Here is a 26,134-nt window from a genome sequence, read left to right as displayed (position 1 = left end):
TAGTATTGCACTGGCCACTGGATCATACCTGAGCTAATATAGCAATTATTCATCAGTGTTTAATTGATGTTTTGAAGTCGGACAATGACAAGAAACCTAAGTACCGAAGTTGACCACCCCAGGACTTGTACCAACCTGCTTAAAAGCATCGAAAACAGCAACAACAACAACAACTGCCCTGAGCCTGAGGTTCACCAGCACATCGGATCATGTGCAATGCCAGTGTAATAGGCCCAGTGTGAGGTGTGTGAATACAGTACTGTATGTATTGTTTACATGTCTAAAACTATTGTTTTATTGTGTATTTACTTTAGGTTGAGTGTCGTTTTTTTTTTTTTTTCTGTTTTGTATGCTGATGCCGAAGATAAATTTCCACCCTTTCAGATGGAAAATGAAGTTATATCTTCTATCTTAACCCCAACCTTTCACCCAGCCCAGGGTCTACATTAAAAACCTGCTGTTGGCTGTTGAACATCCTTCTGCAGACTGATGGCTTCTATCCATCCACCAGTTATCAGACAGCTTACTCATTCCTTCAGCACAGTAAATAAGTTCAAAATACCCTGCCTCTTAAATTATTATCAGTGTATGTTGTGTTTTGTTTCATGTTCTGTCTGCTTTGAACAGCATTTTAACCATGAAAGGCAGTTATTGAAAACAATGCCTGATTATTTATCATCACGAGGAATGGAATCTTTGTCTTTATAAAAGCCTCTGTTCAGAAACCAATGCACTCAAGATTAGTCAATGTAGGCATAATATCCACACAAAAGACTGAAAAAGATGCTCTTGTTTCAGTGACAATTTAGTTTTGGAAAGAACCACCATGTCCATGACCTATGTAATTTTATTGAATTCATGCAGAATCCCTGTAGCTAGCGCAAAAGATCTGTCAGCACATGCAAGACCATTAACAATAATACAGTGCACCAAAAAATTCAATGTGTGGTAATTGTGTAATATAGCAGAGTGTGGCAGTGGTTAACGGATTACTAAGCATGTGTATTTGTACTGGCTGGTGAACCTGTGAAATCATCCCGGACGAGGTCTTCAACAAATACAGCCCTGCATAAAATCATTCATATTAAAAATCCAGCCTTTTTTTTGGATGAGCAGGTGCAAATAGACTAAAACAGATGGACACGAGTCTTCTGAGCCCAGCTAATGTTTTAAAAAGCCAGATCAAGCCCAGACCTCCCCCTTTCCACCCCCACTAATCCATTCATATGAAGTCTCATTAGAGCAGGAATACCGCATCTCTAAATGTCGGACGTGCCTTTTGTGTGCCCATCTTTTCACCCCCCAGTCAGAGAGATCGGGATCTATATTGTGTGTGAAGTTCAGCCTTTTAAAATGTCACCAAACATCACCCAGAGATCAGACGGACACAAAAATGATCTAATTATTAAATGTATCATTACCATGTAATTGAATTAATTTGTGGTCTCATGTCCAATCGGTGAACTTGGGGTCCCCCATTTGTGTAACATGTGCATCCAACAATATCTAGAAATACTGCACTTGCTCTAATATCTGCCCATTGCAATGGCCAGCAGAAGATGCAGTTTCATGACCTGCAAAAGGGCAATTAAGTATCATACGAACCCTTTAAAGTTTGTTTTTCCCCTAAGTGTGCAGTATACACTTTAACAAACACCTTTATCCTCATGGCTGTTCACCTGTAGTAAATGGCCTCCTTTGCTGCTGTTTATAAGCTTGAGCTGGCTTCCAGGAGAGCACAGGACCTCTCTTCAGTTTGGTCCTGTCCACATGTTCAACTTAGAGGTGGGGAATCTAGGTTCTCCCTCCCCACCACACTGTTAAAAGTGAAAGGAGGATAGCATGATTATTATTTAGTGTCTTCCAGAAAGAATTAACATTGAAAACTAGCGACCGTCAACTTCCATAACACATACAGTATGCAACATTTCAGTGCAAAAAAATGAAAAGCATCAGATCATTCAAGTCATTATATGAAACTTAGAACAAAAGCTTAAAAAGAAAAAAAACAGAAAATCAGTTTTATTCTACCTACAATTTGTTCTACAGGACTGACTAGTTCAAAAATGTTAATGATTCAATATGGGAAGCGTTCACTTGACCTTAGGATATGTTCTCATTTCTTCCTCTGGGACATACAGTATGTTCCATAGGAGAAACCGCTGAGATAATTCCTGGTCCTGTAAATTCGTAATAGACCAGGACTTGCAACGAGCTAGCTTAATCCTGAAGGCAACAGCAGTCCTGGCTAGGCAGTCCCATGGGTTTACAGACAGTTGGTAGTGGGTAAAAACAGGGGATATACTGTAGAAGGAAGAGTAAAGAAAGAGCAATCCAGGCCACATGAAGTCACTGAACCCCTGCCCACATCAAACTGCAGAGTGGTCCCATAACACTCCACAGACACTTGCGAACATTTAATGGGATTCAACACTAGAGCATTCGGCGTTAATAAACACTACAAATAGAGTGAACAGCTATACAGGGCATTCCATTATAATTTGATAGGACAGTATTGAGTACCTTGAAACAATTACATTTACTCACTCCTCAACTCTGCCACTCAACACCAACACCAAGCAAAAAGCATTTTGTACGGATTCATTTTAATCATCTACATGCTTCATATGCACAGGCAGCGCACAGCCGATCTCCTACATAATCCTAAAACAGGGAAACCGTTACAGCTCTAAGCAAAATTATGCATTTTGAACATGTTTTGGCAAATAAATCTCTGCAATAGAGGCGATATTGTCATTAAACGAGCAGACAAAGGCAGGTGTCATTGAAGCCTCCAGATCACCTACCAACGATTTGCCTTCAGTCCTCTCCCACAGGATCCTACCACTAACTACCAAAAGGAAGTGGTATCCATCACCTTTCTTCTCATCCGAAATAAAAGAACTCCCTCAGGAGACAAACCATCTCAATTTTACCTCCTTCCAAAAGTCCACAAACCTGACAACTCTGGCCGACCCATCGTCTCCAGATGTTTTGGCAAAGGATGCCTACTGCAAAGTATCAGGAACAGGAGGACCACAGAGCAGCTGGGTTCTATTCCAGCTAAGGCCTCAGTTACACGACTGAACTCTTAATAGACTTAGTAAGAGGATTAATTGGAGTGTTTAGCTCTTCTCTGTTTTTCGTAAACATGTTGAACTTTGCCTTTTACTATTGCAATTCATTGGTAAAATGCAACCCCAAACTTTTCTATAGAAATAAAAACTTCCAAGCACTCTTATCAGAATTCCAATCATATTAGATCAATTAAGGCTTTGATTAATTCAAGCAGGTACTGTAATAACCCATCATCCAAGTGGGGCTGCACACTGGTGGTGGAGGGGAGTCTCCATTGCCTGTAGTGCTGTGTCCAGAAAAGCGCTACAGAAGTGTAAGGATTATTATTAATTAATTTCAGCTGCAAAGAAAACCAGCAAGTGTGTGACCCCCAAAGACCAGGACTGGGAACCCCTGATCTATAGTTCCGAAACAGTTTGACGTTTATAAATTAAGGAGCCGGGATAGTTAGGTTTTTGTAATAACACCCAGCAATTTCACAGACCTTCACAGGCAAAATCTTGACAACCATCGGCAGATCATTTTTTTTTTTAAGTTTCTCTTTTACATCACTCTTCTTTAAAATGGGAAAGAGGGATGTGGCATTTTTTAGAAAAACAGGACATTTGTTAATCATTCACTGTAGCATGGAAATTTATTCATCATACTCTTGATAGTCAATGTATGATTATTTATCATCACAGGAAATGGTATCTTTATCTACAAAAGCCTGTCTTCAGGCAGTGCATTCAAAATTCGTCAACGTAGGCATAATATACACACAAAATACATTAATACCGGCACGGAGAGATTAATATTCTTGTTTCAGTGACAATTTAATTTTGGACAGAACCTCCACGTCCTTTATCTGCATAATTTTATTGAACTCAAGCAGAATCCCCATAGTAAATTCAGCATGAGGATCCCAGAGTACGCTCAAGTGTTCTTGAATTCAAATCAAAAACCTAAAGACTTGCATGCTTTAAGAACTTGCCTCCACAGGCTCACACCAAATTCTTACTGTCACATGTACACATATTCTAGGGTTATGCTGGCAACATAAAAATAAAAAAACATTTATTTCTATATGGGTAGGAACAAATTAAGGTGCATAAATAAGAATGTACAAACTGGAGAACTAGTTGAATTGCTAGGCTTTATTGGATGATTAGCAACTCTCTTTTATGTACTGGAGACCACACACACGTTAGCAATGTACCATTAATTACAGGCAAATGACTGTTATCCAATGCTAATGGTTCAAACTAATGAGCCAGGCACTGAGAAACCTGTCAAAAGATATGAGATAACTCACTATTGACTGGATACCTCTCTCCGGCCTGCAGTCAGGTCACAGATGTCATTTGACTCCAATAATGAAATCTAATCCATCATTGATTTTATGAGACAGCCTATTCATTTCTCCTTCAGTTTCCATAATGGGTTTTAACAGATAAGCAATCTTCCTTCTCACCTTTATCTGACCAGAAGGGAGGTGTCCACCCTGCTATTGTGCTAATTATAACTCTGGACTGCGTAACTCACAATTACACCGTACTGCACAGTCCTGCACAACTGGCCTGGACTCTTCCTGCAACAGGTGCGTGAAAAAAGACCTGCCAATTAAACCACGATACTTCAACTACTGAGGTCACATGAGGAGAACAGGACACAGTGAAATGAAGAAATATGCGATTATTAAAGATAATTACAGTATTAGAGGCCTACCTATTTAACCTCATCCCTGTTAAGACTGTCAATTTTTGCAGCACAGATCGCACAACCCTTGTACCTACTGCACCTCACAAAATGTTACCAGGATTACTTTCATAATAGATGACTGTAGACTTGCTTTCCCAGGGTGACATCAATATAACGCAGAAGTTCATGCCTTTTTGCATCAACAGTAATCCCCAAGATTAGCATATTTTTCATAAAACTCATCAAGCATCGCATTTCCTTATCGCTAGAGCTTTTATTAAGTTTTGCGTTCTGCCAGGGTGGATTCCAGGGGAGTCAAGCCTGTGAAACAGCCTCAATAAAAAACACAGCACTGATTTAGATGCGTTAACCTGCAGCCAATGAGGTTAATATTTTCTCTGCAGCACCTGTCCCTTGGTAACCGCTTTGGCAAAGCAATGAAAAAAAAAACTACATTCAGTCTTTGTGTGGGAATTTAATTTGGGACTGCACTTTTTTACGCTTCTGGTCCTTGGGTTACTTTTCACTTTGTTCAATTTTAGTTGCGCATTTGAAGAGCTTGGTTTGGTTTTAACAGATGGGCCCATCCCATCCTTTGGAACCACTCTTATGATGTTCTTATGATGCCAGACCCAGAATGCCAGACCCAGAGCCGACGGTCTCAGATTTCAGACCTGATGAATCGCCCTCTGATCTGCAGCTGCCAGGATAAAACGCCAAAGGACTGAACAGCAGGCAAGGCTCGACCTTTTACATAGACCCAGTACCTAGAGGGAAGACAACCACTGAGCCCTAGATCTCCACAGATTTACCTTCTTCCCGTGAGAGTATTTATTTTATTCTTCTCTGTGTCCAAATAGGCCATGCGTACTGTATTTCTTTAAAGCTTTCCGTGCCACTTTGGTTGCGAAAGGTAATGTAACAGATTAAAGCAAAAGGTTTTTGTATTCTTAAAAAATGATTTCCGACCTGCTTTTTAATCACAGTGCACATTTAATACCTTTCAGTCAGAAACGAACGAACTTTAATTTCATAAAGAAGCTGAATTCAACAGTATTTGCAAAAACAGCTGGGATCAAGGCACCCGTTAAGCCATCTTTTATATTCACTGAAGTGAAATCAGCTCGCACAATAGTGCTCTTTGGAAACGGGCTATAATTTTGCTGTAATGAAGAAAGGCCGGCAAGAGAACACGGCCTGAGCTGCAAATCAACGCGTCGAGCACTGCTCATATCAAGTGAGAAGAAAGATCAAACACTGCAGTAATTATGTGATTTTACTTCAGAATGTACTCTTCTGTCTCATTTGAAAGGAGCGAGATAATGGAGGGCTCCTACAAGGAACATGAAAGACGGGTTATCGAGCCCGCAGAGTAACTCATACTGATAATTTGCACCCTTTACAAATTTCAGTTGCATTTACATCTACTTAAACGGGTTGCTGGAGGCTAATCCATTTAAGTGCATGGGTTCTGATCTAGCATTCGCACATCAACAGCCTTTTGTGCGCTTTGTGAGTCAGATGATGGCAGAGGATTCTGCGCTCGTGAAAACGCGAGACGCAGAACTTTATAAAAGACTGCGTGGCGGAGGCCGGCAGGCTTCGGGGGGCGATTTCTGTTTTAAGAAGCAGACCAAATCACATCTGAGGAAAATTCTAAAGAGGGGACGCGGGGGGGAATCGCATCAGGTCAAATGGACAGCCATTGGCAAGTCGAAAAACTGGAAGAGCGCCTTCAGCGCAACACGAGCCATCCTTGAGAGAGAGACGTGGGGAAGCACAGCCGGGGATGTGCTGGATGGCCCCGCCAGCTGATGCGAACTAATTAAGAGTCAAGCATTCCTTGCAGACCGTGTCACGAATGGAGCTGACGAGGGCAGCACTGTTATGCCAACACTGGCATCCAAGTGGAACGGCACACTGGGAGAGGAGCGATACAGTGTGCAAGACTGGAATCCACTGGAGGGGCTACTACTGCTTGTATGCCTATTCAGCATTAGGACATGAGGTGTGCTCGAAACTGTGGGCTGACTGCAACAATGGATTTGTGCGTGCCACTGTACTGTGTTCGGAGAGAGGCTCGTAGAAATCAGGCCTGAAAGCTGCCTGTTTGACAAAAAAAAATATATCACTGGTGCAAATTGATTCAAACCTAGTGCCCTCCACAAACAGGCAGCTCTACAAATCCGAATATAAAACTAAAGAAGGGTAAAAGCGTCGTGGGGCACTGTGAATTGACATTGCTCCCATATGGGAGACACACCTCTGTGCCCCCAGATATAAGACAAAGACTTAGGGAAAAAATATCTGCAGTCTCATTCTTCAATGTGAACAATTATACTTTTCTGAAACAATGGCTTTCGCTGTATTTTTATGTCGGACTCTGTTGTAATACGATTCCCACTAGAGGATAATAAAGCACAAATTATATTAATGGTGTTTTGCATTATTACATTCTGATAATTCTGGTTTGAATGATCCTCTGCATCTTCATCCAATTTTGATTGACGGGTCTGTTTGCACCACTGCCAAGTACAGTAATTGTAGATTAACAAATAATTTTTTTGTCCTTGCTAAATTAATGAATAATGTGGCTGATAATGGGATGCACTAATGCAATACACCTGGGATTGTCTGAAGTTGAGCTTTCAGCCCATGAGTGACTGCACGTTTCTGTACTTTAATCTAAACATTTCCATCTCCTTTATAAAGCACAGATTTATGAGATGAATTCCTATTCCTTGTTTTGTTCCCAAGGGATCAAAGAGCAAATCTACACCCCACACACACACACGTCTGACTACGTACAATATGATATGCACACTGCCATTTGTTTTTGCCATGCTCACCTGCCACGCTAGACAAACTGATAAAACACCCACAGCAGATCAGGAACTGGCTTCTGAGCAATGCCTATCCAAATGTCAACTTATGTATGCTCAGATGGGGTTCACGGCCTTCTTCAGCAGTTTATTCCAAGGGGAAAATACACAATTTCTTATCACAGCATGGGGCTAAAGACTGGTGCCTTTTCCAGGACTACCTCATTAGAATGACCTCACTAGCATCCTTACCCAGAACTGGAGACATGAAAGACGAGTAAACACAGTAAAAGCAGTTGTCAGTAGGGACTTAAGACAAAAGGGGGCAGTGTGTGCGTGCTCTTTGCCGTTTGCTTAGCATGGATCATTTTGCACTTTGCTAAATCAGGTATAAGCACAACCTGATTAAAATCAAAAGGATGACAAGCAATGAAAATCTTTATACATGCCATTCATCCAACATAAAAGATTAGCACTCAAGTTAAAAATACACAGTATGTCAGTCTTTTGCATTAGGGTGAACGCAAAAAAAACATTTTCTACCGAGCCAGAATTTTAATGACTAGTGGATTCAAATCCATTGTCCCCCCCACTCAGAGATTCAACCTTGACAGTACTGGGACACAGTATTTGATTGAACAAATACCAAAAGAAAAATACAGAGCCAGAGGACAGCAGAACCTAAGCATCTTCCTCTTTTGTGCTGGGATGTATTCTGTAGTCCGGAAGAGTGTTCGTCTTCATAAATATGTTCTATATTTAGTGAAGGCCAATGCCATTTCAAAAACACAGGCAAGTATTAGAGGAAGTTGCCTATTTCTACAGTTTAAACACTGAGATGGGAAAGAACAGAATGCCATTAGAATGTCTCACGGCACCCTAATAATCAGGTATATTGACATTCTACTGGATTTAAGCAAAAAGGAAATAAAAACCCATTGTGTGATTATGACTGGATGGTTTCTTTTCCAATTAGCCTTCTAACCTTGTCCATTATCTTATGCTGGGAACAAGAAACAGGAAACCTCCATAAACCCCTGTGAGGCCTCGCGATTACACCAGATTTATTGCACTCGTTAAATTAAAAGAAGGTGAAGAGAATCCACTCTAAATGAGCCTTCTAAATGAAACCTCTGGAGGTAGATTTTTACACAATACAGAAAACAGCAGTTGTTTTAGCAAGACGCTAAAGAGGTGCCTCCTAAAATAGAAGATGTCTTAATCTACTGAGCACCAAATCACAGAGAGTGGGATGAGATACTACCAATGTGAAGCCACAGTATGGTTCTGCACTCATTCCAGTATCATCAGCATCTACAGGAACGTCAAACAGACACCTGTGTGGTGCATGCCGAAATGCTTCTGAGAAACCACACGGTGAGAGTAGCAGATGAGGAACTTTGCTGGAATTTTTTTATTTTCTGTGTGACGTCGGGGAAATTATTTATATTTTTGACGCAACGACGACAGTCAGTCAGAAGAAGCCAGCGGCTGGATCAGTCATGGTGGCCGGCGTCAAGGTCCGTTCCTGTGGCAGGCTCGTACAGGCAGAAGGGAAAATCGAGGATGCAACAGGCGAGGAGGAGGAGGAGGGCGCAGGTCACCGACGAAGAGCCCAGAGCGCTTCTGCAGAGCCCAGAGCGGTCACGGAAGAACGCACCGGAAACGCACTAACCGCTGCGGCCGCTGAAAGTGTTGCCGAGGCAAGGGGCAGCCTGCGTCACAGATAACGCACAGCAAGAAAAAACCCAACAGGAATCAACCAGCGCTTCCTGACAGCGGTTTCTGCAGAGGCTGAAGATGCAACGGCTTTCCTCAAACCCACAAGGAGACTGGCCTTGTCATCTCGTGTCCCTTTTCCACGGGCACTATCTAAGCCCACCATGCTCAATAATTCACTCAATCATGTCTTTCGCTAAGTGGGCTCCGTTTATATCGTGTTCCGCAGGATTCCATAAAGCAGCGCAGCTCTTTGGAGAAATGTCTCGCTCTCCACTGAGAAAAAAGCTCCTGCTGTGGTACATTATGAACCTGTTGGAAACGGGCTGGAAAAGGCTCATGTCATTCATTCACAGCGCTGACAAAGCTCATTCTAAATACCGCCACAGGAATATACCCCCAGCTTCTTTTAAACCTTGCAGAATCCCAGCTTCCTTTGTCAGCAGCAACCCCTCCAGTTAACCTTCCCAGGACTTGGAGAATAAACTCTAGAGCATTGTGCTGCTCCTGACCCTGGTGACAGGTGGGGAACAAAATACTGAATATTAATGTTCCATTCACCTTCAGTTTCAAATGCTGTCACACTTATTTGAATACAATTTTATTCCAAATACGTGTGGAGCTCATGCCTTCACTGACATGACCTTAGATTTACTCTACATCCAGGAGGTCAATGACAGATTTTTTTATTCGGAAGCAGATTTTGAAGAAGTCAATAAGACCTCAACTATGTTGAGAAATATTTACTGGATGCAAGGCGGACGTAAACCACTATCAGTTTTTAAAGTTCTGTCTCTACAGGAACACTTAAAACTAACTGATAGCATTTGCACGGTTTTCCACATCAATCCACATTACTGAGCATGTTTTAACATTTAGGTATACACCCCCTCGGGGATCCTCTCAGTGGCCAACGAGGAAGCACGCAGATTCATCAGGTTTAATGGGTAAATTGCCTCGCCCTTTAATGCATCCTTCAGGGAAAGAAAGAAACCCGATTGGTTACGTTAGACCCAGTTCCAACAGCTGGGTCGATCTTCTTTAACCTCCTCCTATATCCACCCCCCTTCCATTTTGAAATTCCCCATCGTTACAGCAGAATAAAGCCTTTTTCGTTGTCGATATTTTTTCTATACAGCAAGTGGCAAACCTACGTTTCGCTATGCATAATATTTGAACATCAGAAAATATTTTGGGAAAAATAAAGTCCCTACTGCAGCACGTATACCAGTCTTTCCAGCCAGGATAAAGACGGCATCCCAGCAGCCAGACAATGTGGTGCGTTTTATGACGCACACTCCGCATATCCAGGCGAACCGAAGAAGCACTGATCTGATGTGCTCTCGAGGTAGTTTTGCTCGCCACAGTATCGCCCCACCGGTCTCCTGTCAGCTCGGCTCTGCTCACTTTTCATCAAGGCATCACAGTTCAGCTCACATCAGAACAGGACCGGAATCGGGTTGTTATCCCAGTCCTTCAGCCCCATCAGTCCTGATCAGCTTCCGCTAGCCAAAGGAGTGGCGGACCCCAGCTCAACACAGCCAGGAGAAGGTCAGCTATTTCAGGCACAGCCGGTGTGCATGGTGTAGGCTGCGAATTAGACTTTCATAAAGCACGTAACGTTTCTTGAAGGAAGACGGGTACTTACACCCACACCAAGGCTGGGAAACTTGTGTCAGACTCCCACAGCTCTTTAGGCAAAAGAACTGGCTCCTGAGCGTCAAGCACACTTTCCCCTTGTTTCCCCTTCATGTCGTCTGGTTTTGTCTTGGGTTTTGCCACAGGGTAGGCTGTGCTGGTGCTGTTGAATATTCTAACATCACCTCTGTTTAAGGCTAAAATGTTTTAGTTCTTTTGGACTGTCAGCATGGGACAGCTCTTTGAGCTGAAGAGACAATCTGGTGCTCTTTCCTGGACAGATTACAGAGCGCCCCATCCACGTTTACAGTAAAACAGGCCTTTTTATCCACATATAATGCACAAAACCAGTTCTCCTATTCCAACTTAGGCAGTTATGGATTTATGGGCATATTCCTAAAAAAAGTCAAACACTTTGTTGAGACCTAAAATACAGCAATATGATTTGCTTTATCACGGATGCTGTGTGCTAATGTTAGAAATAATCTTCGGTGACTTTAAAACTCTCTGTTGTGAAACTCCCCCCCCCAAACTGTGAAGCAGCTCCACTGTGATGTGGCTGATTACTAAAACAAGGCACAAGGCAATAAAAATGTAAGAAATTAGAAAATGCACACTGCACAAGCCTAGCCTGGATATGCACTTAGGTTTCCTAGTACACAAAACTATGCTGGGAGTATTTTATTAGTTTCCAGAAAGGGCAGAAAAATGAGTTGGGATGGACTTGTGGCAGACTTCTGTGAATACTGTGTGCAACTAATGGAGTCTTCGCACAAGTTTCAGAGACCATCAGCAAAGCAAAGGATGATTATTAAAAAAGTCTAATTAAAATGATAATGGAACCATTCACTTCATAATCGGACATACTGAATGCTCATCGGAAGAAAACCTGAATGGTATTAAATTACATCCAAACTCATGTTTCTCAATCTTTAAAGTCCCACCAAACCCATCTCTTTTTAAGAGTCTGTATATTGAATAACCTACATTGCTAAAAGCATTAACACAACCTCCTTAAACACAATGAAATTCAAAATAATTCAACATGATGTACTATAATGGCACAAACTAAAAAGTGAACTTCTAACATCTGTGCCCAAGAGAAGCAAGGCATATACTGAAGACTTCACATTCCAATACCATCTGCTAGTTTATTTACTTGGCTTAGTGGCCAGGTGAGGTCATAACACGAATGGCGAAAACAAAAAATGTTCCCAGCGTGACCATTTACGGAAATGCAAGCTAAACTTCTTCGAACACTAAAACCAGAGCTCATTCCTCTTCCAATCCTCTTCTCGTAGGATTAACAGGGGCAGGTGAAAAGTCCACAGTCAGCTTTTCCCATCCCTGTACCAAGAGGTAGCACTGCCACCTTCCAGCTCTTGGGTCCCATCGTAGATCCTGGGCCTGTTCTCCCTGGGCAGTCATGCTGGAAAGGCCAGCTGGCGTCTCCCAGTTTTTCCTGCAACCTTCTCCAAGAAAAGAGAGGTTTTCGGGATAACCGATGAACGGAGGATAACAGTCAGGAGTCTGCAGAATCAGGTGTCTCACTGCTGTGGCCCCAGTTCCATTCCCAGTCAGGGACACTTCTTCCAAACAGGCGAAATGGGCCGAATGGCTGAGGCTAGGTGCCCATTTCACTTACTGCAACACATGACGTGCCTCTGACATGCACGCTGGCAGGACATGCCGCAGGGACAGGATACAAAAGCATGGACCCCAACCCCTGATCTGCAAGCTAAGAAGAAATGTCAAGGCTGCCTGGGTTACGAATCTCAAGACCTGAGCATAAGTTACTATAGAATGAACAGCACCCATTTTTTGCATCATGCCTTCAGGGCTAAATCTCTCACCACACAACACTTAGAACCAACGCTTCTTTATGCAACTGCACTTGCTAACTCCTTACAAAACGCACGTGCTTACTCCATTTTCTTCTTTTCCAAAATTTTAATGGGGTTCAACCAACACGCCTTCCAGGAAGTCAAAGGCACAGTCTTTCAGATCCAACGGCAGGAGAAACGTCTCTGCTTGAAACCACAAAGATGGTTCTACTTTACTGTTTCCATTCTCCTTGCAATTGCATAGGACTGATACTCCCGGTACTTCCACACGCGAACAAATATTAATATAGATTGGACACAGTTCTTCAGGCTATCTGTGGCAGCAGCCTGCTACAATGCACTACAGTATTTGATTACAGAGACCTTCCCAGAATAGGCACTAAGCAACAATGATGGAAGCTCATTCAATATCAACTTCTGTGCTCTTTATTTAAAAAAAAGACATTACAGAGCTAAATAACCTGGTGGGAGCTGCAAGCTGCTTTTTGTTTTGTAACCTGCATGTTTCACCCTCTGCAAGATAAAATAATTTGTTTCTGAGAAATTCTGAGGCAACAGAGAAAGGTCAGCGGCTTTCATAAATCAAGCAATTCTATCGAAAGTAGAAGAATAAATCACCGATTTGTGGACTCCTTCAGTGTACAGACACACAGCGAGAACTTCCTGCTTTTCCGCCTGTGCGGTACAATATCCTGCTGGGAGGGGAGCCGAGAGGCTCGTTACAGACGCTGCTCTCTCCCAGCTCTCCGTCAACTCAGGTCGTCAGCACAGATCACAAAAGCTGCAGACAATTCAGCTCCCACTGCAAGTGAAGACCGTTGAGTTGGACACAGAACAGAGTTTTGTTTTTCACACAGATCGCCAGCAGCTCTGCGGATTTACAGGCCTGGATGTACAAGTGAGCTTCCCGGGAGCTCAGCTGTTCCCAATTACCACTGCGCTTCCCCAGACTCTGCTCACTGACGATCAGACGTTACCTGTAAAAGCTGTGGCCCAGCATAACCCAGAAGTGAAAAGATCTACCAAAAAAAAAAAAAAGATGAAGCCAGACAGACCAGGATAAATTAACTCTTGACAAGAGCTGTTATAAACAAATCTGAATTCCTATCGTGCTTATTTGAGTAGCTTCATCAGCAAAGCAAGAAATGCAAAGTTAAGGGCCTCCGAGAACTGGCACACACTATACACCACATGGCACAGAAAAACAAATTTTCATGCAAGCACCACTCAATCAGAACCGCTGCTCTGAGACTTGGGAGTTTCTGTTAGGCCCCGACTCTAGTTCTGTACCGTACAGTTCGTCTCTGTTGGTCTCCGTGCTTAATCCGGAGGACAGGGTGGGGTGAAATGTATTGACAGATAACCAGAAGGCATCCCTGTGGTTATTTTATTAGTGTTGGTTGTACATGACCAGGGGAAAAACAAAAAATCAGATTTGCAGATCACGGGTCTTCATGATTCCAGGGAGGGTGGATGGTGTCTGTTAAGCATTCAATCAAGCATCCTGGGAGATCCAGTGTAAACTCACGGCACACATCTTGTTCCTTGTTCACCCCATGTTCATGTTCACCTCACCTGTAAGTCTAATTCACTGCAATGAGAATCTAATTTCACCTCCAACTACATCAAAATGCATAAATATGGATTGGTATTGCAACCTTTTTTAGCAAAGCGCAGCTCAAATGCTGTTTCTCCGAACATTTTGAGCAATAAATTAACATCAAGGTTAAATGCAAATCGTGCAGATGCTTGAATCTAAGCCATTAAAAAGTGGGATAGCAGGACTGTGAATAAGACTTTCACTGGCAATCTGCAAAAGTCAGTGCCTTGTTAAATGAAGCAAGGCAGGCAATTATCACCAGGGAAGTCAGGAGAGGTAACCTATACTGCCCCTAACTGCAGACAGAAGCCATTTAGATCACAATGTTGTTAATTATAGGACAACCCGAATCCGTAAAATGCGCCTGTCTAAGAATTTTAACGCTGCAATGTTTTGCAACCAGAGTGTCTTAAGACGCAGAAGGGCTTTGGAGTTTAAAGATATTAAAAGCAATAAGCCCGTGTCTTCTTTTGCATTCCGGAATGTTATACGCACAGACCTTTCTGGGGCAGCTCGATATGAATTTGCGGTTTTCCATTATTTCCACCAACAACCTCTTTCCGTTTGCTGCTAACGGAGCGTCTCACTGGTACACATTGCCGCAAAGTGTAACCTCTCCTGCCCTCTAGTGGCCGGCGCATAGTGCTTAGAATTGTTCAGAAGATTGAAGCTTGGCTTTCCTGCAATATTACTGCTGTTTGAGACTTGAACTTAAAAAGAACTTTAAATAATGTCTTCCAGCGTTAGCTATGGTATTGAACGTCACACACGAACAGTTAGGGAAAGTGCTGTTTCAGTTGCTTTAAAAGGTAGCTCGTCTTGCAAGCGCATGGATTGCAAAACGGTTTATTAAACGGGGGAAAAAAAAACAAACACCTTTTGCAATTTCTCATTTTTAATGTTTCAGCTAAGCGATCAATTGGAAAATAAGCATCAACTCCAACCCAGAGACACGAGAAGACCCTCTAAAAGAAAGTTTTAACGTGAAACAGATTTCAGAACAGGTCATCCACCAATCCAGGTGGGGCTGCACATTGGTGGTGGTGGAGGGGAGACCCCATTACCTGTAAAGCCCTTTGAGTGGAGTGTCCAGAAAAGCGCTATATAAGTGTAAGCAATTATTATTATTATTATTAAGTGTTGCCTGCCACGTTTAAATCTTGGTCTTCATAAAATACACCCCAAAGCAGTCCTTCCTGTCTGCGGCACCCGTCTCCTACGTATACACACACATTAGAAAAAAACACAAAACATTCACACACACAAATAAAAAAAAGAAAGAGACTTGATTTGAGCTGTCGACCCATGTTCACTGTCCGACTTGCATATCCAACACCTCGCCCTCCTCGTCACACGGACAACTCGCGCTCTGCCGTCCAGTACGCCGCGGGACTCCGTCCGAGCGGCCAAAGCGACACGATCACGTCGCCGAGGAGGGCCCGGCAGCCCGAACCAGAAGCGGACCGGGCGGGCCGACCTGAAGACAACGGGGTCCGACGGGAGCGGCGAGAGGCCGTTGACGGCGAGTTAACGGCGGGCCCCCCAGCTCGTGAGGTACGCTCGGCGGGCTGCGGGGCCGCGCGCCGCCGGCTCGAGCCCGTCTCGCGGCGGAAACCTTTGCCGCTGCCGCCATCTTGGGCAAACCAAAGCTATTGGCGCTTTTTTTCCTCCCCCACAAACGGCTCGATTTTAAAGTATCCGCCGCTGCCAGTGCACACCGGGGACGGAGGTACGGGTCTTTTCGGGTTCCGTACATGACGGACCTATTCGGGCCAGTAAGGAACGCGAGGAAGCGGTACTGTACTTGTCTACCTGCCGAGCCTATACGGGGTGGGGAAAAAAAACAAAACACGTACCTACTGTATTAGACGTTGGACTTGCGGGTCGTCGGTGAGAATAAAAACGCGTTAACGATAGAGGGGTTTTGCCCTCTGCCTCGCCGAATGTCGTAAAAACACTGCCGACGTTTTAGGTTTGTAGTAAAACGACCTCCTTGCAGCGTCTGATTGGCCGGTTTACTTTTCGAAAACGGGAGGGGGTGGGTTCCGAATAACGCCGACAGAATAGACTGTACCGTGAAACAAAACATATCAGACTACCAGCTACCGCCTAATGCCAATTTTTTTTAAATGTCCTCAACGTGTTTATTTTGTAATCTCCCCCCCCCTCTCCAATATTAGACAGTGTTGAAAGCGACGGTGATTAATCAATTTCAGGTCATTTACCTGCGAGCACTAATGAGAGGACCAATCCGGTCAGAAATCATTGCGAGTTCAGTCTGTAGCGGGTCTGAATGTCCCCTCAACAGGTCCTTAACCTTTACAGCTGAGATACTAAATCAGTGGTTCTCAGTCCTGGTTCCCTGGGGACCCCAGTATCTTCTGGGTTTGCTCTGCAGTCGAGTTCTCAATCACAGGCTAATTCTGCTAATTGATTTTCAAGCTGGCATGGTTTTAGAAAGCGGTGTGGTGCGTTAGGGCTAGGTAACCGATTGGACCATTATAAAATCACCTATGAAAAGATCCATTGCAAGAAATAAGAACTCTTCATTCTATTTATTTTGAAACCTCTTCTCAGTTTATTAAGTACAAATAAAAATGTGCTTAATAAACTGAAGCGTTACTGAGCTTTGTAGTGTTGACACATCATTTTCAATGTGAAATGATAAATGCTACAAAAATCTAACTGATACAAACACCTTAAGCTAAGTGTTTTGCAGATGCTCAAACTGCTTTGCTTTTAAATTCAAAGCATAGCATTTAAGAAGTTAATAAAACAGTTTTAAAAGATTATTGATTTGTCCAGTGGAGCAATACACTATGCATTATTTTGGTAGTTATTTTGGCTAGACATAACTGCACTACTCACTAATGGACTTCTGTTAATTTTATCTCTCAGTAGATTGTCGCTGTTTTGAGAAAAGACTGTTCAGGATGTTTTATACACAGCTATTCATGTGCAAGCGTGGGCCACTGGCTAAAATATGGCTTGCAGCTCACTGGGAAAAGAAGATAACTAAAGCTCACGTGTATGAGTGCAATTTAGAAGACACTGTTAAAGACATACTTTCACCAAAGGTAAGCATTCAAGAAAACAGTACTTAAGCAAGAAAAAAGGGAAAGGGTACTTGCAAACATTGTGAATAAATGATGAAAGCATTGGAAAATATGTTCAGTCTTTCTGATCTCTCTGTCTTTACTCTCACACAGGGGTTTTGGAACTCCTATTGGAAAATGACATTCAAAAACCAAAATCCTTAAACTTGGATCACACTTTTCCCCTTCTCTCAAACAGACTCATCTCCTTCTTAATCTAGTCAATTTATGTTCAGTTTTTGCTTTCCACACCTCTCCTCCTGTTATCCCTTAGTTTGGACACTCATTCTCATCTGCTTTATGCCCACTTCCCCCCTGATCTTCACACCTTCTTACCCACTCTGTCTTTTGTTCCCTTATGCGTAATTTATTTGCTGCTTTCCCTCTCTGCTTCACACCTGAAGAAGGCTCCACAGCTGTAAAGATTGGGTTTCTTTTCGTTACCATTCAGCGTGGAATGAACCTTTAACCTGTTCATTTGTAAACATGTTTACTTGTTTTTTCCTTGCACCCAGGTTAAAATTGCTCTGAGAACATCGGGACATTTACTGCTCGGAGTAGTGAGAATCTATTCAAAGAAAGCAAAATATCTTCTTGCGGATTGCAATGAGGCTGTTGTTAAAATTAGAGTGGCCTTTCGTCCAGGTAATCAGTTCCTTTGTTTCTATGTAGATGCATCACTAGCAAAACCTATAAATAATTAACACGGTGTAATAATTATTTGTAATCTTCTGAGGCTGTTGGTTTTTGGATGTGCATGTATATTTAGCTAAAACTAAAACCTAGTTTATGTTATGCAATACAGAGCTAATGAATTGAACGCAGTTTTGTTCATGAGCTCTATGAAGTATTAAAATCTCTTAAAATGTCAGTTAATATTATTAGAATTCCTATCTTACAAATTGTAATTAGAACAAATGATTGCACAAACTTTGATTTTTATGAATATTTGTGTTGCAGACCTAACGGATCTCCCCATTGAGAATGCTGAAGCTACATATAAAGCAATCACCTTGGCTGAGAACTTCCATGACTTTGAGTCTCAGCTGCCTGCTGTCAAGTACTGTTCATCAACTGCATCTCCTTCAGTGTCATTGTGCAAAACATGTCAAATGCTTAGACTTTACTTCTGCACTCCAAACTGCATCTTCACTACCCAAACTGTACCTTCATTTAGCTGCACCCATTAATCGGCAGACGGGTAATCTACAGGCAGTGTCCACTTTGGAGAACATGATATCAAAACGTATATGAAACCCTTTGTGTTTGCAGTTTTTATAGAAAGGTTTTTTTCAGGGTTTCTTCCTTGAAGCTACCTCTTTATACCTCTTCAGCACCATTGAAGTCACTGAACATTTCACTCTGAACCAGTGCCGGAATGAAGACATCACACTTCGAGAAGATTATGGGAATAACTTTCTTCTGGACGACAACTTTGGTACGAATGGCTTTGTGATCTTTAGAACTCTAGGGATGAGTGTCTCGTGACGTGCTCTGTACTTAGAACAGCTAGTACAGCTTTATGATTCTTTGAGCTGAAGTACTGACAGCTATTATTTCACACATCATAGGTAAAAAATTAAATCTGGAAGTTTTTTTTTTAGATTTCACCGTTAACTAGAAGAGAAAAGCAGTCAGTGCCAGTGCCTGAGTTATATAACTTTCATTACTTCAGGTAAAGCGATGTATAAGCTTTTAGCATGTACAATTGAATCTTAAGATAATTGGGTTTATTTTAATGTGCTCGGCAGGAGTTGAGATTCACTCGAGACAGCATGACCTGTTCGATAATGGCGTGCAGATCAACACAGATGATTCCATCCTGCCCAGCTTTGAAAGCCTGGCAGACAGACTCACAGCAGATGGGTTTGGAGATGAAGAAAGTGGTTTTGATATTTTCAGTATGCGTTTTTTAAAACTGCCTGTTTACTCCCCTTCTCTGAAATGGACACCGTTGCTTCCCTTATTGTATATAAGAAAAAATGCCTGTATTTGGTAGTGTACTCATACCTCTTGTATAATTTATTTAGTACTGTACTTTTGTTTAATTGCAGATAGTGGTTTTAGTTACCAGGTACCTAAGTACAGTAGGTTTTGTAATGGAGGAAAGCTACCACACATTGCTTTCTGCATAAACAACACCAGTAACAGTACTACAAAACAATTAAAGGTATTATAAGCTATGATACAAAGGGTGGTGTATGCAGCTGATTGGATGTGAAGTATTTTTAGACTTTTAATGTTTTCAATTTCAGACCTTGTTTTAAATGATGAAGATACTATGCAGAAACAACTTTTCAATGAGAACGAGGAAAAAACTATGTCATCGTCGGACATCAACAACAATGGTATGTTTTACTGTTGCTAGCACTTAATAAAACATGTTCGTAGAGCAAATTTCGCATTTACAGCTCACTAGTGGCATTTTGTAATTCAATATAAATAAGGTTTATGTGATAAAACAGACTTAAATGTTATTTTAATTTTCTGATCCATTGCCTGACAAGAAAGTGTCACAAATATATTGAATGTTTTCACAAATTAGCATCAGGATAAATGGTATTGATATATTATTGATATAATTTGAGATTTAATTTCTGAATATAAATATTTAAACTTGTTTTATGTAGTTTAAATTACCACATACATTTCTTTAGGACTGATAAATTTTACTCAACCAGGTTTATTTCTTTACAGATTATTTGTAGGTGATGAAAATTCTTCTTTTTCCACTGTAGTGAAATAGTCTAAATATATTTTCAATGGACATATAATTAGAACTTGGTAAAATGTGTAGGGTTGTTTTGAAGTGTGATTGTGTTCAATTTTTGTAGACATACAAATTCAGGAGCATGTTGAGGAGACTTCAGCAGTAAAAGAAACAGTTCTGTTGGAAGATGAGGATCAAGGCTTTGCGTTGGAACCCATTGCAGAAAGTGGTGAATATTTAGAACCATCCTTGATAATCTACATTGATAAATGCATCAGTATATGGATGGTACAAAGTAACCTGCACATTTGTATTACTTGCTCAAAATATATTTTTACTATTGCATAGAATTTAAATGCAATAGTAAACATTTTGGTTCACAAAGGATCTTTATGAGGATTTAACAGTGTAGGCACTTCTGTTTTAACTTAATTAAGCAAAGGAAAAAGACATACAATTCTAATATTAAAAAGGAGGTTACCTGTTTTTAAGCTGCATGCAGGTACATTTATACTTTTAGATGGTTCTTTTGTACCTAATTAAAATTATGTGATGGAGGTGTGTGTAATTAGCTTTACACGTTGTGTTAATTGACCATAGTAAATTTGCATCATAGCTTTTCTATAAATTACCCATTCTTATATCACCATTGAACATCTTAAAATAGCTCAGGTAACTATCAGTTTTATCACCTACCTATCATTAAAAATACTTTCTCTGCTTGACAGTTTTAGAAACTTAACTGTTGAAATCAAACCCTCAGCTTCTTCTGACTCGAAGAAACGAAAGAGAAAGAGGAAGCTTGTTGTGGACCAAGATAAGGAGCTTTCAAACGGCGTCATTCGGGAACAGATTGCAGGCTACTCCGATATCGTCACCACGTTCAGTTCGGCACCGCCACTGAAAAAGCTGATGAGCTGGAAAGAGAACGGAGGAGTGGACAAGCTCTTTCGTCGATCCTGCTTTACTTTCATAAACAGTCAGTTATTTGAGGTAATACAGCCTCCGGATCCCATAAATACAGTAATTTCAATCTTTTAAAACTGATCAACAATAGTAAATCCTGATGATTTTTTTTAAACCCTTGAAAATATGTTTAATACCTTTTTGTCTGTAACATATGTATTATTAGAAACACATTGGTGATGTTTAATTGGTTTTACACTACAATTAATCAGTTTTTAGGGGCTTTTATAAAAATACTAAAATGAGAAATAGCAATTTTGGTATTTTCTTCTGTATTACTCTATTTTCTGTATATCATTTTTGCTTGAATATAATTATCTTTTATACAGGAGGAGTATCTAAAACAGGAGGTGAATCTTTTGATTTTAATTATACTTCAACACTTTGGTTTAATTATAAATGATAATTGCATTTATATAGATTTTATATATATATAAAGCCCCACTATACAGGAGGTCAAACAGGGCAGTTTGCTTCAGCTATTAAATTAGTGGTAATGAACAAACAGGATTTTAATATAACATCCCATCCCAAGGATACCACCTCCTATAGCACTTTGTCTGGTCACCCTGCTGGGGCATTGACCAAGCCCATCCTTGCTTAGATTAGGAAAACTAATGAGATCTGTCCAGAAGGTACAGTACTAACATTGCCATAGTTGTGTGTACTAACATGAAGTGTGACAGCAAATGACGATTAAAGCAACTTTGACTATACTTCACCAGCTTTTTCCAAAAGACCTCATACGTGGTGGTTTGAAGAGGAATACAAATTTCGAAGAGCATGAAAAGGAAGAGCTCAGGAACCTGCAGATGGATGGTACAGGTCAGTCTGTCATGACATAACATTCAACAACGATGATATGTGATTACTAGAATGCAAACGGTACTGTACAAATGACCCTTTTTGTACACGTCCATAAGTTAAAGTTGCCTTTTTTAATTATGATTCGTGTTTACGAAATGCTGTAATGTACCTATAACTTAATGTTTGGTTTTTGTAATGGAAATGTTTTCTTTGTCTTTATAGGAGACTGTGAAACACTCATGCACATGATTGAAGATCCAAGTATTCTACAGACCTCAGTGGCTCAAGACTCAACAAGGAGGAGCATTGATCACACACCGCTGTTGTCAACAAATAACGAGAGCAGTCTTGTTTGGAACAGGGAAAATGTAACATTGTCTTTTTCCATTTTAATTTTGTCTTATCTGGTCTTGTCAATGTGACCAAATATTGTGCCTTTTATAATGTGCAGCATAATGAGTGGCTATACAAAGACATACTGTATACAAACTACTGTACAACATAAAAAGCATTGTCATAATGTTTGTACCTTTAATTAAACGCTGAAAAGTCAATCAAGTTCTGAATATAATAAAACTTGAGGAAAGAAATAGTAGTGATAATCAGTTTTGAATATACACAGTTTGGATGCACTGTGAATGTAGGTCTTGATTAAAAGGAAGCACTTTGCTCTACACAGGAAGAAGGTGTTGGAGAGACATTTGCAGGAATGCCTTCAGAGGATTCATTGTTTGTTCATCCATCAGCAGAGATACAAGCAGAAATATCACAGACTCAGACGCAGTCTGTCCAGGTAATTCAGTGCTTTGGATCTATTTTTTGTAGTCCTTGTAATTCTCTAATTGCAGATGGTTACAAAATATATAATATTTTGAGTTATATTTTGAAGAGATTAAATAAATAATATGGTTTGCTGTCATACAGCAACTTATAATAAGAATCTAAGTTATTTGGTCTAGTATGCATTCACAAACCGCAGTTTGCAGCATCCTAAGTATGTTAAATTGACATTATTTGGAAGTAGAACTACAACTACGATAGTATTTAAAATAATAATAAAACAACAGTTTTTGATTCTTTAAAAAAAATAGGAAGAAACCTTACAGGATTGTGAAGATTCAGAAGACAGAAGGATAAATAAGAGGGTTCAGTATCTGTTGCAGACTTTAAGAGTAAGTAAAGAACTACACATATAGCTTAAATATTTTGTTTAAGTCATCAAAGAGTGATTAATCATGAGTATAACACTAAGAAATGTTAGGTAGAAAAATATTGAATTTATCTTTTGAGTTTTAGTTTCACTAAGCTGTATAGGAGATTGTATGTTTATTTTATCACCAAAATAATTATCTGTTATGAAGTGTGATTAGAACATGTTCAGAAATAAAACGATTTAAATAAGAAATAGTGTTTTGGCATTGTCTTAGCATTATCTTCACAGCAGAGTGTACACCACACCAGTGAAGACTAGTTTCAGATTGTTTTGACTGTATTTTAACTTTTTTATTTTTGAGACTGCACATGGTATTAATCGTGTCAGTATAGTTCTTCACTACATCTTGTTTATTGTAATTGTTCAAAAATGTATTTCTATTATTTAATTATTATTAAGTAGAATTATGGCAAGTCTGTTTAGCAAAAGTCTGCAATTGCAGCTGGCCTACCAATAGAGGCTGATAAAGTCCCCTTTTATTGTTACAGCAAAGTTGGATGTGAGTTAGATTATTGGGGATGGGTAGAAATGCACAATCTCACACGGGATTCATCAGGATTTGTTTGGGTATCCAGTGGTGGTTGTTTTTTACCAGTCTTTTTACTAAAGCCATGGAAAACCCAGTAATAAAGCCTCCTATACTTACTTTGACTGTCACTGTGAAATGTTTGTATGTGCAGATCCGTGGGACAGCCTAGAATAGGATCTGTCACAAAAATGTTTTAAAGTAATTTAGAAACGGTGACATGCAGATTTTCATACATATGTACCTGGTACTGTACACACACACTTCACGTTTTCTGTATTTTGTTAAACTTGTAACTGACACTAGGGGGAGTATAAAGTCTATGACTGAGGCACATATATTTATCTGAGAAAGTGCTGAAAAATCTATTATGAAGACTTGTAGATCAATACACAGTTAAAAAAAAGTTCTAAGTGCTCAAAGACTCAGTGATACTTCCACAACATAAATCTGTTTTGTTATTTTTAAACTTAGTTTTGTTATGTGATTTATTTATAAAGCAAAACATTTATGAAAAAGAATAGAACAACAAGCCTATGTATGTTATTCTCTAAAATTCCGCTGTGGGTTTAAATTATGTATCCTTGCAAAAACGTGTTAGTTTCGGGTTCTAAATAATACTTTATACTTTTTTAAGTCTATAAATACTAGCCACATTCTGATGTTTCTTTAAGATGCATTCTCCAATTTTAAAGTAAACAGTAATTCTTCCTTGTTATTGCTGACAGTTTTACTTATAAAATATTTTTAAGTACGTTTCCATTTAATTTAAGAATCTCAAAACTGATAAATGAGTTTTGTTCAGAAATCATACAGGTATGTAAAACTTTAGATATTCAATGCAGAGTATATTTTTACTGTAAATTAATTCATATTTATTTCAGACCTCAGGAAATACTTTAATCTCATTTAATTTTTTTTCCACAGAAACAGAGCTACGCAGGAAATACATCATTCAGTTTACAGAGTCTTTTTAAAAATGAAAATCGTAAACGGGTTGCTACAATGTTCTTTTGCTTTCTGGTGTTAAAGAAGCACAATGCTGTTGAGCTCTATCAGAGCAAACCTTATGATGAAATCATTGTAAAACCTGGAATAATGTTTAATAAGTTGTAGTTTTAAAGTTAAAGTAAGAGTACTATGTTCTGCTTACACAGTGAGGTATTAATGATTCTTACAGATATTTTTATACCTTGTGGAAACTAAAACTAGTTATATTAATTTCAAATACTTGGATTAAATCTTACAACAGCAATATTGTTTTTCACGGCAGCACTTCTGAGGAATGTGCTATTAATTCACATTTTCTTAAGACTGTTTTTTTGTACATTGTGGATCAGTTAAGTCAGAAGTGTTTAAATATCCAAGGTTTGTAATGGTATAGCCAGATACTTTTAAACTTGTGTATATATACTGTATATACAGATATATACACTTTCATTGTTAAAATGTTCTGCATAATTGCTGATAATTACAATTACAAATGTACATTTTACATTATTGATATCTTTTGATGTGTGATTTTGTTCAGAATTCAAGACAAAACATTGATAATGATTTGTAAATACTTTCTAAATCTTTAGCCTCATTTACTTATCGTAGTCTAAAAAGTCACATATTTATTCCATGTATAAATTAAAAATGCAGTCTTGCTGTTCGTTGTATATCGTCTTCACTGTTGCTGTGTATTTATGAACTGTTTTCTCTGCTTTTGCTTTTCAAAAGGAATAAAAACTACAATGTCATTAGTGTTTTTAGGTATTTTTATGATTAGACCATGTGTGTAGAAGAGTATGAATTGGCAGTGGAGACATTTTTGTAACACTGCACTTCTTAAACCTAGTTCGAGTTCCAGCCTGGGTATTTGGAAATGATTGTCCTGCTTTGATGTTTCTTTCTTGCTTTTAAAAAGTATTCGGTTTTTAGCCTGTTTAGATACACCCATACTGTAAGGTTTTAAGTCATTCAGAACAGCAGAGCCAGACATGCAGTAATGCTCACTTACTCAGGCAGATGGTAGAAAGTACTGCTAAAACTAATTGACATTCACTGTTAGAATTCCCTCTGGTAGGCGGACATTCAGAGGTCTGCTTCAGATGACTTGTTCCAGTGGCTGGAACTTGGGATGCCTTGCTTAGGCCACCTTGCAGTGTTGTCTCCGTCACACAACTGGCCAATATAATTTGCACTTGATTTGTTTTATCTCATAGAGCTGTGAATTTACCTGGTGTATTTCCTCTTCAAAATGGTTGTTCCCAATAAATTCTCAATTCAATAAATCGATCCTATTGGCCAGTATTTCTCTTTTTCAGTGTTAGAAATTCAGTAAACTACACCTCTTTAAAAATCTTTTGATGGTTAATTGATAACATACAATATGTGTCTTCGAAAGCGTTGGTTCCGATTGTTAGCAAATGAATTTTGAAGACACTTTGA

General features: G+C 39.9%; 1 protein-coding gene and 1 long non-coding RNA gene across 3 annotated transcripts in view; one reads left to right on the top strand and one right to left on the bottom strand.

The window, feature by feature from the left end:
- LOC138223309 (uncharacterized) overlaps positions 1-16,521 on the bottom strand; it is a 27,597-nt gene extending 11,076 nt beyond the window's left edge. The window contains exons 1-2 of the long non-coding RNA XR_011181735.1: positions 16,238-16,521; positions 1,680-1,817 (exon numbers count right to left, since the gene is read on the bottom strand). This is a non-coding gene — a long non-coding RNA (uncharacterized lncRNA). The remainder of the gene's footprint in view (positions 1-1,679; positions 1,818-16,237) is intronic.
- rad21l1 (RAD21 cohesin complex component like 1) lies at positions 15,656-25,982 on the top strand. 2 transcript variants are annotated; one of them, XM_015365026.2, is made up of 14 exons: positions 15,656-16,110; positions 17,283-17,458; positions 17,992-18,121; positions 18,437-18,536; positions 18,811-18,914; positions 19,228-19,377; positions 19,732-19,824; positions 20,311-20,415; positions 20,950-21,179; positions 21,878-21,977; positions 22,182-22,327; positions 22,639-22,752; positions 23,051-23,131; positions 24,626-25,982. In XM_015365026.2, the coding sequence occupies exons 1-14, from the start codon at positions 15,687-15,689 to the stop codon at positions 24,812-24,814; spliced, it is 2,142 nt and encodes a 713-aa protein (XP_015220512.2). In that variant the 5' UTR covers positions 15,656-15,686; the 3' UTR covers positions 24,815-25,982. The 2 variants fall into 2 exon arrangements, with proteins under 2 accessions (XP_015220512.2, XP_015220509.2); XM_015365023.2 differs by having other exon boundaries at positions 17,280-17,458.
- The last annotated feature ends 152 nt before the right edge of the window (positions 25,983-26,134 follow it).

The sequence above is a fragment of the Lepisosteus oculatus genome, chromosome 16 (assembly GCF_040954835.1).
Source record: "Lepisosteus oculatus isolate fLepOcu1 chromosome 16, fLepOcu1.hap2, whole genome shotgun sequence".
Taxonomy (NCBI): domain Eukaryota; kingdom Metazoa; phylum Chordata; class Actinopteri; order Semionotiformes; family Lepisosteidae; genus Lepisosteus; species Lepisosteus oculatus.
This window is presented reverse-complemented; position numbering and strand designations above follow the sequence as displayed.